Source organism: Syngnathus typhle, linkage group LG3 (assembly GCF_033458585.1).
Source record: "Syngnathus typhle isolate RoL2023-S1 ecotype Sweden linkage group LG3, RoL_Styp_1.0, whole genome shotgun sequence".
Lineage (NCBI taxonomy): Eukaryota > Metazoa > Chordata > Actinopteri > Syngnathiformes > Syngnathidae > Syngnathus > Syngnathus typhle.
The window spans coordinates 5,043,513-5,057,526 of NC_083740.1; the positions used below are offsets into that span (position 1 = coordinate 5,043,513).

The 14,014-nt window shown below is 42.6% G+C and overlaps 1 protein-coding gene across 1 annotated transcript in view; it reads left to right on the forward strand.

Moving 5' to 3' along the window:
- plppr2b (phospholipid phosphatase related 2b) overlaps positions 1 to 13,088 on the forward strand; it is a 24,421-nt gene extending 11,333 nt beyond the window's left edge. Inside the window, exons 5-10 of the mRNA XM_061274533.1 lie at positions 1,179 to 1,367; positions 9,003 to 9,123; positions 9,505 to 9,755; positions 10,077 to 10,253; positions 10,329 to 10,481; positions 10,715 to 13,088. Coding sequence (XP_061130517.1) covers positions 1,179 to 1,367; positions 9,003 to 9,123; positions 9,505 to 9,755; positions 10,077 to 10,253; positions 10,329 to 10,481; positions 10,715 to 10,747 — 924 coding nt within the window. The 3' untranslated portion in view covers positions 10,748 to 13,088. The remainder of the gene's footprint in view (positions 1 to 1,178; positions 1,368 to 9,002; positions 9,124 to 9,504; positions 9,756 to 10,076; positions 10,254 to 10,328; positions 10,482 to 10,714) is intronic.
- The last annotated feature ends 926 nt before the right edge of the window (positions 13,089 to 14,014 follow it).

The following is a 14,014-nucleotide window of genomic DNA, read 5'->3' on the forward strand; positions in this document are numbered from 1 at the left end:
GCCTTTCCTCTCATAAAATGACTTGTCGGCGAATGCCTCTTCTGTCAAAAAAACAACATACAGTAACGAGTGAATCAGACCACCGTTGCACTTCCATATTGAGGCTGAGTGAGTGTTAAGTAAAGCGGGTCCCTTCATCTCCATAATGAATGAGGCGGTCGCTTTGATGGAGGCTTGAAATCGCCGAATGAATAAATAAGTACAAAATCAGCATACATGTGTGTCCTATATTATCTTAAATGCCAATTATGTTGCCAGTTTATTATGGTAATGTATTCCAAATTTCTAACGGCAAACATGAAGCTGTGGTTATAAGGTCACTGTTTTTAAAGTTCTTGCTTTTGTAGGGGGACAGATTGGGAGCTTACTTTTCAAATTCTTCCTCGCCGGCAGACAAATCTTCACGTATCGAATTAGAACACTTGCGCAGGAAGGTGGGAGGGTGTTCTATGCGTATAGGAATTAGTGTTTTGATAATAATTGGAGTGCAAATGAATATTCAGCGCATCTGCTTCGCTTGCGCCGAATTGCGACTTTTTTTTTTTTCATCCACTTACGTCAGTGTTGATTTTACGCTTTGTGACTGTTTGCTAAAAAGGTCATATTTCATGCTTGGCGGCTTCTGGTGCATAATGTGCGGCTGGTGTTTTCTAAAAGCAGCTCACCAGTGCGCTCGAATAAGTTGGGCTACGCAGAAAGGTCACGCAAGCGTGTAATCCCGCCGACCCCTTTACTCAGACCCAAGACGCTTTTCCGTCCACGTCCTGCTTGGTCTTCTCCGAACCTCTCTGCTCCTATTTGTGCCATCTGTGCTTCATCCCCCTCTTCCTCCTCTCCTGTCCTCCTCCTCCTCTTTCAAAAAGTATTTTTTTTCCCTCCTCATTAATGTGTTTCTCTGCCCGCTCACGCTCGCTGAAGGCATCTATCTCTTGCTCTCCGGCTCTTATCAGCGCTCGTCGATACGTATTTCTCCTGATTTGTCTCCTGCCGACTTCATCGCTTACTTCCGCCCTCCCCCTCCTCCTTTTCCCTCGCTATCTCTCCACGCACACTTGATTCATTTGACACATTACGGAGGGATCCATCATTTTTGCGCCGTGAAGGATTTGAAAGGTTTCCCTTTTTTTTTTTGAGCAGATCCGAACCCTAAAGCTGGAACCAATATGTTTTATTTCCAGCTGGTCATCATGGCGGGGACTGTGCTGCTGGCGTACTACTTTGAGTACACGGACACCTTCCCCGTGCACGTTCAGGGCTTCTTCTGCTTCGACAAAGCCTACTCCAAGCCGTACCCGGGACCGGAGGACTACAGCAAGGCGCCTCCTGTGCTCGTCTACTCCCTGGTTACGGCCATCCCGACTGTGACGGTGAGTCAGTATCCATCAGCGAAGATGCCACGCTTCCACAGGTGTCAAAACCGTGTGACGCACACACACAGCGATTCATAGTTCCCCTCATGCACATGGCTCTTGTGTTGTTTTAGCGAGGAGCGATGTGTGTAGGTGTGCGTCCTCGTGGTCTCGCTTCTCTCTGTGTGTGCATGCGTGCCGTGTCATAACCATGGCAACCGGCAACTGAAATCATCCTCCGCGGTGCTTTAGAACAGAATCAAACACGGCTTTATTTGTTTTGTAACTTGAATACTCAAAGTCAGACGCTTTCCGTGACACTGCATGGACATGTCCACCCTCCGTACTAAAACCATTACAGGAAATGTTCACGGTTACCTATTAATTTTGACACAATATAAATGTATCTATCCTGCCATAAACATGTTAAACACTGATGACATGCCTCAGCCATAAACTGCCATACAAGTCTCCATCTATCCATTTGGCTAGTGGCTAAACAGCAGCTAGCTTGGGAAGTTAACTTGGCTGTTCACATTTTCTCTCGGTGCTGCATTTCGTCAAATGGCGTAGATGAAGAATCATCCTAACAGGGTTGTCATTTCTTGTTCATAATTTCAATCCACTTTTGAGTTTAGCGTGGTCTTTTATGTTTTACTTGTAAGGATTGAACCACCCCGAAACATAAACGCTCAGTCAATGAGAAATAAATCCAAAGTGTAGTTACACTTCCCCAGCTAGCTACACGCAGGCTTATTATTAATAATGAAACATCTGCACATCCTCATCAAAGCTGTGTCTCCATGTCTGCCTTGTCCCCTCGGGCTTGTTGTCTCTTTGATGTCCTACAGTAAAGCGGCGTTACGACACGGTTGCCTCGCTGCGACATTACGGAACATTACGCACGCTCTCGCCTGTGTGTGCGCGCGTGTGTACTTTCATATACACACACTCTCAAATAGATTATAAACAAGTGCGCTCATTAAGTCATTTTGTTTGCTGCTGCATTTGGTAAAGGAAATCATTGGAATCAAAGCTTTATGATCAAAAGTCTTGGGACACGGTATGTGCTCAGTGCGAGAGATGAGATGTACCGTGGACAAATAGTTTTTCCACATTCATACCTATGAACAATTTAGAGTTAACCTAACCTAGTTGAGTTTACCTAACATGCACATTTTTGGATCTGGAAGGAAGAAACCACAATCTTTCTCCTTCACCATGTTGCTTGGTTTTGTCCCACAGTTGACAATTTAGTTATGCCTAAAAGCGAGAGGTCAGATGTGGCACCAAATTGTTTCACACAGTTGATTAATTAATAACAGAAATTGTCCAACTTTTGGTTTATGATCGTCACTTACAGACTGAGCTGATCGTGCCCTCGTCAATCAATTTATTTATCAATCAAGTTTGGCTAAAGCCTCTTAACTTTCGAAATCCAAAAGCGAATAATTGGTAGTGTTGAATGTGGAAAATCTTGACTGACGCGGTAAACTCTAAAATCATGTAGAACAATTTCGGGCTTCAGCTTTATTTCATCCATACTTTCTGTAGGAGTAACAACCACACGTCCCAATACTTTTGTTGATTCCTTTCTTCAGTTGATGGCTATAATTATTCAGTCACTTAGCACAATGAGAGTTAGAATGCCAAACTCAGAGGAGTTGACAGTCAGCATAAAGCCCGCCTGTCATGTGTCTCTTTGTTTACATTTAAGATTGAAGTTAAGGCTCCACTGAAAATGTTCTAAATGATTTGCTAGCGCACAGATGGCACTTTTGACAGTGTATTTATGTTAGCCGAGCTTGCAGTCGATTTGTGAGGGGCTATGTGAGCTTCTCCGAGTGGGAGCGGATTGCCTGGAGTGTGAAGGTTTATTTTTTTTTTAAAGTAAGAGCATCTGCGTTCACTCTTGCTTCAGGAAAAAAAAACGCATCATCCCACAAGCTTGTGTGTTCAAACATGGGCAGGAAAAAAAAAAAAAGAAGCGAGATTTCACTTCTCTCTCAAATCTGACTCAGTGTTTTATGTGATGGATACCAAAAGGACATTCCTCCGCTAACATGAACCAACTTTATCTTTGAAAATGCTTTTTGGAACTCACTGCTGATTTAGTGATTAGAAATATCACACAAGAAATCTTCGTGGCTGTTATTTTCCCCCAAAAATCTAATGTTTTCAAATGTCTTCTTTTTATTACACACAAAAGGATTATAGAATTCAAAGAATTATGAAAATCTGAAAATCTGGACAATTTTTAGTTAAAGAAAGAGCTCTAAACAATTACTCAGTTATTAAAATACAAGGAAATTAATTTGATAATCGATTTGTTGCCCATTAACGTTGACTATTCATAAAACAGCGTCAATAGACCAGTCAGCAGCCTGAGATGCGTGAATAAATGATTCAAAAGGTTGATCTCGACAAAGATGAGCACGGACGTGGTGAGGTAAGGGAAATAAGAGGCAGGTCACCGTTGGTGTGTGATGCGGAATGAGAGTGAGGAAGTCAGCGAGAGGCAAATAGAGGTACTCGTGTGCTACTTGGATATAATGCTGCAAATTTTCAGTGGCTCGGTAAAGGTGAGTGGGTGGTAGGTTGTCGCTGCACATCCCCTCTGCTATGCTCCTTCTGTTCCTAGCTGTATTTTCAGACATCAGAATCTCATCGCAGTTGACGAGTTATACTTGCATTTTAGATCATACGGTTTGCACAAATCATTCTGCTCTTTGAACTATTTGCCTCGTTGCTTTAGTTCGCCTGCCAAATGTTGCCATTAACCTTTGGCCAATCATGGATCAAATGGTAATTACGTGCTTCAGATGCATGTGGCAAAGCACTCATACTGTGCAACACCCGAAGAGAATGAGGGTGTTTGAAATGGTGGTGTGTTACTTCTGAATGTTTTCCATACACAAAATGCTAAATGCTTTTACCCTAGAGAAGTCTGTGTTAACGTGGGTATATGTAAACCTCTTGAACCTCGCGGAAACGTAGAAGGGCAGTTTTGAAGGAACACACAAAACAGACCAACAATATGCGAAAAAAACAAAATAAAGCTACAACAGGACAGACTTCTCCTTTGTTTATGCATTGCCGTCTGATAAAGCTGCCGAAGAGCCCTCATGCATAATGCATCTTCATGGCGGCGGAGATTGTAGAGAATCACGGCGGCAAACCATATCATCCAGAAATGCCAAGTTTTATTTAGCGAGAGCTGCGGATGCATGAAAATTGCGCTGTCATATCTTCGAGACCAAGCAGGACGTAAACAATGCTTCATTGTGCTCGGATGCCTCGGTATTTTCCGCCTGAGCCGACCGACCGTAGTGTGGAGTTAAAGAGGGCCTCTTGAGGGCTTTGGAGAGCAAATTTGCTTTGGGGTGCCGCCTACCAAGGTCAAACAAACACCAACACTTTCTTAGATTTTGAGAATAAAAAAAAAAATTAATAAAATTTTTCCCATCTGCCATGGCTTAGGAAGGAACAAGCCCTGACACAAATAGCAGCATTTAGCAAATAACATTTAGTGAATAAACTAAAAAGATTCGTAACTACCTATAGTTACCACTAGATGGCGGGAAAGCACGCTGTACATTGAAATGAAATTCATCAACTCACCTCAAATGCAAGCCACAAAATTTGAATCTATTCCGCCACACAGTTGACGCTTAGTTAGCATGTCAGCCTCACAATTCTCAGCGTCAGGGTTTGAATTTCGGCTCTGTCGTTAGTTGAGCTGCCCAAATGTTTATGGCCAATGTCAAAATTGTTCTGGAATTTCTGTCAGTTCACTTTAGACTTCATTTTGGAAATATTAGTATCATGTGGACTTTTTGCTGGTAGTGTGTGTTTGTTTTGGCTGAGACATAACTGTCAAAATCTATATCTGTTGATATTATTAAGACAATGTTTTCAAAACATGATCTCGCAACGCAGGCAACGTTTTGTGTTATCATGGTCAATCATTGGCTTCCGACAAATCATTTAGTATTCAACGAGTATGGCTTAGAAATAAAACGAGGTTTCACGTCAGCTCACGGTGCCAATTAGGGAAAAACCCATTTTATTTGCCGTTTAACATCTTCCTACTCATATAACTATGCGAGGCCGAGCTCCTGCGGATACACAAAACGATTCCAATTACGAGGTGTGTCGATGCTACATTGCATCTTGCCTTGCGTGATTATAGCTCCCGTCATTTCCCCCCGCAGTCTGCTTTGTTGTTATGCTAAATTTAACTTATTCAGAAACTCATGCCTTTTCCTGTTATCTTTGAATCCCGCCGTGCGTTCGCCAAGTTTGCGTCCTCAATAGAAAGCCCGGTCGTGGCAATCATCCTCGTCTGTGGCATTCTTCAGTTGATTGCACAGTTTTGCAACACGCATTATGCAAATTTATCCAGAAGTTTGCACGTTACTAAGTCTCGGGACAATCGTCGATGAATAACGGAGCCCCCATGTCGACGGACAGATAGAAGAGGCTTGGATGTACTACAGAGTGGAAGATGAGATTTGCGCCTCGTACTGAAACGTCTTCTTCTTCTCGCCAGTGGATTGTTTAGAAGATCACTTCCCATGATGTTCCCCTCCTCGGGAAAGTTTAGAAGTGAGGAGGAGGTCATGTCTTTGTCAAACAAACGGATTCAAGTGACGAATGGAAATGTGGACTTTTGCGAGACTGTAATTTCAACTTGTAAGGAAATGACGATAAATAAAATAAGGATGATTTTACCACTTGTTGAAAATGAAAAATACTTACAAAGTAGTTTGATTGACATTGTAAGAGAGGTATCAATTTGACAAAATGTTTTTTTCTCGCGCTTTGACCTCTACTAGATAAAGTGGTTGATGTGATTTGCCGTGGTGTCAGCAGGTTTGTCTTAGCTGCGGATAATCACAGCTTTATCCTGTCACTGCCAATCACGCGAGACAGAAGCCGAAGAGGGGCAACCGTGTTACCTTCCGACCGACCGGCCGGCCGGCCGGCTCTTTGCTCTATCAGAACCACTTCACCCTCTCCACGAGAGCCCTCTAATCCGCCAACTCTCTCTCAGCAGCGCAAGATTAGCTCTTCCCGCAAGGGTCCAACATAAAACCCTTGATGAAAACACAACCATTTTATAGGAAGTGAAGGATAATTCCAGGAGGAGCAAGAGAAGATGCGAGGCGAACAGGAAAAGGAATGAGGTCATACCTCATACTAAACTAATCTTCCTCCGAGAGTTGGAATCGAGAGTAAGAAAAAGCGACTGGGAAATAAACACAGAAATAATTACAATGTTTCCAGTAGCCTACTTTCTCTTCCGCAAAGAGTCGGGCAAAGCTGCCCTGGCAAAGTGACTAAAAGCGGGGCGAGACAGATAGAAGAGGATGTGGGTGATGATAATGGAGCTGTAGCTCAATTGTCATGGTTACCAGCCCGAGTGTGCATGTGTGCCTTTTAAAGACTAGCGCTGAACTTGCAATGTCAATTTACAGAGGCTTTGCACACTCCTCTCTTTTCTGCCACTTTCGCTCAGCTTTTCCAACATTCGTCAAGCATGCAAACACGCGACGAGCTTCCAAAGAAACCGGCATTATACAGCCTAAAGCCGTCCATAATGAATTTAACACCGCCACGGATATAATTCACCCTCTGTGGTGTAAATTGGCATCTAATTTTAGTGGCGTCACACAACAAGCCCGAGGTGTAAATGATGATGAGAACGATCCAAACACATCTGCAGATGGTCGCGCCGACTTCCACGCTCCACCCGTTGCCCGTCTGGATTTGACTTATAAAATATTGATTATCTCAATCGCTCCTGTAGCTCTAGTGGACAAATTTCTTGCAAGTACAGTGAAAAGAAAATTACTTAGAGATTGATTTTTGAATTGATAATGATTTATGATAATCGATGAATCATTTAGACACATTTTTTCTCCCATTTAAAATAGTCAATTTTCGGTTTGACAACAGACACCCACACAATGGAGTCACTTTTCGCAAAGTTACATTTCACAAAAGCCACAAAAATGAAAGCAACCCAATTAAGAGCAACTCAGCCTTTGGAGTTTCTTCTCTCACTGTGTGTTGCATATTCCCACAGACATCTTCACATCTTCACTTCATTCTTTAGACGTGTCACATTCTCAAATGTTGCTGATGCTTAATTGAAAAAAGAAAAAAAAAAGCCAGCGCTACCTTTTTTTAGTCTTACTTTCACAGTGTGGTAGACCTTCTGATCTCTTTGGGAGAAGACGACAACATGTCAGTCATTCTTCATACATTGTTTTCTGTACTTCTTTTCCAATTTTATCTTAATATTTTCATCGTCTCGTTTCTATTAGTCCATACGAGATTGTGCTGCATAAAAATAAAACATAAAAATTAATGCAGAGGTTTTTTTTTTGACATACTGGGAGTGGTTCATTAGTTTAAGTGGTTTTTTTGTCAAGTTGTGGTTAGGGGTGTTTAGCTCTTGCTAATCTTTGAATCTGTTAAAAGGCCAATTCATACTTACCTCACACTATGACCATGAGAGTTATATTGTCTGTCTACATGTTTGTATTTAAATATCCAGAGTGGCAATAAACAGTTTGAGGCATTTTTGTTTTAAATAAAGGCAATTCTATCTGACACTACCCCCAAAAATGCACCTGGAAGGTGACAGGTAGCATATTACTTTCCATTCTATTTGTGAAATGTGCCACAAGTGGGCTACCAGAAAGTGGAAATTGGAGGAGGCAGAAACAACCTGCTTGCAAGACTCTGCGAAATGGCGTCATTTAAACCAAAGTGATTGGTTTTGAAGGCAGACATTACAAAAGCAGAACAAGAAATCCAGCCTCAAATTTAAAGGTCTTTTATCGAGACAGCGTCTGAACCTTCTTCTTTCTTTCATTCAAGGGTTGTCAATACATCTACTTTTTTCATTGTAATGGAAGTGGTTGCTCGCCGTGTCAGATACAAGTGACCTTCTGAGTTTGATGCCTATAAGAAAGGATGAGTATTGACGCAGTTACTTTAGAATACATGGCGGAGTGGGGGGCGGGAAAGTGGCGACTCGACGGGGGCCTCTCAATCGAACACCGCAAGCCTTGGTGGTGGACTTGTAATTGAGTAGTTGCTAAGTGAGAAGATAGGCCAAGCAGCTTATTAGTTTCCATCAATGCGAGGCAGACTATTAAGTGTCCACTTGTATTATTTTAATATGATGCTTTGCACAAACAATACACTCTCCTAATGGAAGAGAATAATTTATGGAATGCCAGTCTCCAACCCATTTCCCTGCTTCTCTCCCAAAATCTGGGACCTTAATGAGGACAGGCGCTATAGAAAATGTTTTTAACTGTGGCGTCATATCTTTCCATAAAAGTTTTGCCTTGCTTCTGATAAAGTCTGAGAAGTTTGTGAAATGAGAGTGTACAAGGAGATGAGTGAATGATTGGCAAGGTTACTAAATCTGCCAAATAGCGAGGCAAAGTAAACTCAGGCAGGCCAATTGCTGCCAGGCAGAGAGGGGAGGAACACTCATGAATAATTTTGCTGTGCGCTACATTAAAGTGACAGAATAGTACGTGAGGGTCATCAGTGTTTAAACACACAATTGTATCTCCATTTGATTGACTTTCTCTCTTTATCTATTTCCTTCTTGCTTTTCTGTCCCAGATTCTGATTGGAGAAGTGACCAGTTTCTTTGTCAAGTCAGAGGGAGCTCAGGAGAAGACCATTGTGACCGCAGACTGCTGCTATTTCAACCCGCTCCTTCGCAGAATCGTACGCTTTCTGGGTCAGTCCTCATTTTTGCAGATAAGAACCGCCTCGTTTGTTGAACACGGGAGGGGCTTTCGTTTCTTGGCGCCGAAGCTAGAAGTCATGCAGGGCTAGGCAGAAAAAGCCTTTGGTTGTTACTTTAAATTAATCCATTCCGTGACCGTGATTATAAGGCAAAACATTTGCATCACAAATCATCTTTAATTCCTTTATTCAGTGACCATGATTGTAACTCAAAATAGCTTTCCCCATTGAAATTAATTTTTAGCCCACTGTAATAAGTTGAAATTGAAAGATTGTACGCCTGTGTATATTGTTTTATTATCTGTTTGCATGTGATGCTGCACCATTTTTGTCCATCGCTAAATAGGTCTATAATAACTTTGTGGCATCGCAGGCGTCTACTCCTTTGGCCTATTCACGACCACCATCTTTGCCAATGCGGGTCAAGTGGTGACCGGGAACCAGACGCCTCATTTCCTGAGCGCCTGCAAGCCCAACTACACGGCGCTGGGCTGCCAGTCCTCGCTGCAGTACATCACAGAACAACGCGCCTGCACGGGGAACCCTTTCTTGGTGGCATCCGCCCGCAAATCATTCCCCTCCAAAGACGCGGCGCTCAGCTTTTACTCAGCCATCTACACGGTGGTAACTAAAGATTTCTTCATCGTTCTTTTTTCTGATTAGAGTCACTGAAACTGGTCCATTGTTTTGCTTCATGAATAGCCAACAAACTTCTTAATTACCCTTTTGTGAATGGATAGCTCCTAATAAACATAAAGTGTTTTCCTTTCAAATACATTCACAATAGAAAATGATTAAATGAGAACTGAAATAGTAAACCTGCCCTAGTTGTCCTTATTTATGAAGAGAGGAACGTTCCGTTTTCTGTTAACCATTGCCAAGTGCGCCCTCTTGTGGTGATAAATGTACCTCACGTCTGCATCCTTCCATGTCTTTTTATTCCAGATGTATGTGACCTTGATTTTCCGCACTAAGGGGACCCGTCTTACCAAGCCGACCTTGTGCCTGGTGCTGTTGTCGCTGGCCGTGCTGGTGGGCGTGGTGAGGGTGACGGAGCACAGAAACCACTGGAGCGACGTCCTGGCCGGGTTCATCACCGGAGGAGCCATCGCTGCCTTCTTGGTGAGAGGAGGGATGGCTGATTGTTCCTCCATTTTGTTTCTAATGTCTTCTTTCCTTTTCACGTCCCTCCATTAGGTGTCTTGTGTGATCAACAATTTCCAGCCAGCCCAAAAGGCAGTGCCCAACCCTCCGCCTCCAGCGCCTCAACCTTTAGAAACACCGGCCGGGATACCTCTGCTCTCTCTTCCCCGCGTGGAGAGTCCACTTGAAAAGTTAAGTGACCCTCAGGTAAGGGGTGGGTGAAGAAGATCTAAATTTAGAATCCCTGTTCCCGTGTCGATGTTTCAGCATGGTGCCTCACTCCTCCAATATTTTAAAAACAGCTTTGTTTATGTTTGAGGTGAGGTATTTATTTATTCAAGCGGCGGGCCATTCTTGGAATTACAGCGGCGGGTACAATTTGAGTAAATAAGTTCCTACTTTTACTCTGTCGCTGCCTCCCCCATCTTTTTCTGCCTTAGGCTCCAGGGCTACCATATTCTGAGATCACATGACCATCAGCCAATCCCGCACCCCACCCCCGTGCACCACCCCTTGCGGAGGTGCCTCACCAGCTCAGTCTAGACCGGCCCGACGACGACGACGCCACCCAGCCCTGTCCCGCCCACCACAGGGGGCGGCTTCCTTTCCGCCGGGTGAAGTCCACGCAGGTGTGAAAGCCCAAGGGCAGAACGGCGGCGTGAGCCAGCCTGCCGAGCCGTCACAAGGCAGCGACCACTTCTGTTACTCCTTTTTTTCCCCCCCTTCTCCTCACTCGAGGAGCAAAAGAGCCAAGGTAAAGCTCACTAAAGCCAGTTGTGTTGAAGCAATACATCACCCCCATGTCCCGGAGACTCCAAAACAAGTCTGATCAAAACTTATTGGAGCAAACACTTTGAGGACCGGGAGCGAAGCCTAATAAGACCAGTGGATGGTCCACTTCAGATGTTTTTCCTAACACTCAGGACAATACAGTGTGGAAAGAGATATTTATATGTCAACAAATACATCTGAAGTGGATGGTCCACTTCAGATGTTTTTCTACCACTCAGGACAATACAGTGTGGAAAGAGATATTTATATGTCAAGAAATTACACAATACAAACATTTTTCTATCCCCAAAAACAGTGTTTCCCAACCTTTACCGAGTCTGTTTTACATGAGAATAACCTAACAGCACACCACTAAACAAAAATATCACAAAAAGAATAATGGAATAATGATGATGTCGTCTCAATGTGAAATCTGGGTGAGTCTAGCTGCTCCGATTCTGTTTTATTCATGACAACAGGTGTACCTTCTGACATCGAGTGGAAGAGTGTTTAATTGTAATGCGTCACCGGTGTAGAGACAGAGAAAATGTTTCGAGTGGATTATTGATCATTTTTAGGCCAAGTCATTAAAACTGGGTCATTTTCCACTGCACATCTGATAAAGAAAGCAGTAAAAAATACTTCAAAAAATAATTTACATTAAATTATGTCTCAGTATCTTAAAGGCTGAGCGTGCCAATAAAACAAACATACTCAACCCATTCCTGTGCTGCTCCCCATCTTAGAATTAGTCCAGTAAAAAAGTGACTGTGGCATACTTCATGTAGTATCTAATAATTATATTGAAATAATTTTCACATGTATTTTGATTTGTGATACATATGTTATAATGTAAAAAGACTTTAAAGACCAGGTGCATCCATGATTTCTTGTCAACTTCATGTACACCCTGTTGTAAAGCTTATTTCACACAGAGATTCTGCAAAATTGGCCGCATGGGAGCCGGAACAGCCGTAACATCTGGCATTAGCCGCCGTTGCCTTTAATGCTAACCAAGGAATGGCGGAATATTGTTGAGCCCCTGCAATCATTTCAAATGCAACGTTGCCGGGGGAGGTAAGAGCGAATTCAATTCTGTCAGAAAACACTTTTGTCAATCATAGCACACATTAAGCATTTGACAAGCTGTCATCTGATTGTGTCGTGAACTGAGTGATGTGATAGAAGGGACATTTATACACCACAAATCTTAAGCCTCATAACATAGCTGTTTAAGGAATATTTGAACTATGACTGAGAGAAAAAAAACATTTTAGCAAGCGCAGTGATCGTTTTTTAGTTAAAAATGACGAGAATTATGCTATTAGGCTAACAAGATATTTTCATGTGTGTTTACTGATGTTTCTCTTTTGATACTGTGAGCATTTGACCAGCCTATCATGCGCTACTTTTTGTTGTTGCTGATGTCTTCTTGAAGACCTCTTCATTTTGTTCCAAATTCATTTCAGCATATAGAAACCGGTGACTCGGAATATAGACGTAATGCCAACAAGCTGTTTTGTACAATCAATGAAAGGTTTTCTTACACTTATGATTACGTCTAAACGTGGAGGAATGTGTTTTGCGTCTGCTCACAATCAAAAGGACTGGCTGTGTTTGTCTAAATGTGCTTTGGTGACCAGTCCGGGGTGTGCTTGGCCTCCGTCAAATTCAACTGGGATAGGCTCCAGTTTCCTGTGAACCCAATGAAGAAAATGATACAGAAAAAGAATAGAGGTACATCACTACTATGTCTTTCAACTGTGTGTGTGTGTGTTAGTGAGCACACTGAACGACAGCACAACTGTTAATTGCGCAACCTGTTTCATTTAAGTTGAACCCCACTCCGGGGGATCCTTTCTTTGATCGATCCTTGCCAAGACCGCTTCCGTCCACCACTAATAGGAAAAAAGAAAAGAAAATAGAAACAACCTCTGCCCTATCGTATCAGAGGGTGCTCACTATACAGTATTATACCTCACAGATTACCTACATTAAACTGTTAAATTTGTCTGACAAAAAAATTGTGTCAACACACGTCCAAATTATGGTATTTTCATGTTAAATGTATGTTTTGTACTTAGCAAAATAAACCACAGTTACCACAAAAATGTCGTTTAGAATGATGTCTATTACGCACAATATATAGAAATATATTTTGTTTGTACCATGCAGTAACCAAAATATTTTTAAAATGATTTTTGTAGATTGTATATGATATACGTTGTGTGGCGGTTTATTGCAAGTGATGAATTACTGCCTCCTAGCGGCCAACATGAAAATGCTCAACCACTTTATCAGGCCATGTGTAGGGAGTATCTGTAACCAGCAGGTGACGCTGTTTCACGTCTTACAGACAACTTGTCCGACTCAGTGGTACTCTGGGAAATGTACAAATAAACAGAACATTCTGATTTGTTCCTCCCAGCTGTGTAAAAGGCAGAAAAGAGCATTAAAAATGTTCCACCAGTGACCTTCACTTACCAACTTGCAGCATTAGTCACCAAGCTAATAAATGCAACATGATGGCACAATTGTAGACACAAATGTAGACAGCCAATCTCTCTGACCCCCCCCCAACAGACCGCCATCTCTCTTTGTGTTGTGTTTGTCACTCTTGTTAACAACAACACACACATATACACACTCACTCACACAGAACACCGTACACTCTCTCGACATTATCTTTTCCGGAAATTGCTTCTCGAGCACAGCCGGAGCCCCATTAGAAAAGAAGAGCTCTGCGCTGTAACCTTTTTAAAAAGCCATTAGTGATGCACCTGCTTTGCGCTCTCTCTTCTCTCTCTCTCTGTGTTCCTATTTGTGCGTCCAATTTGTCTCTCTTGTTAACATTGACACAACACACAATTTCTCCATCCTGATTGCTAGTTGCCCACTTCTCAATCCAGCGAGCAGCAACAAAAAGGCCCTTTCTTTGCCAATTAGACCATGACTCACTCACATTTGAC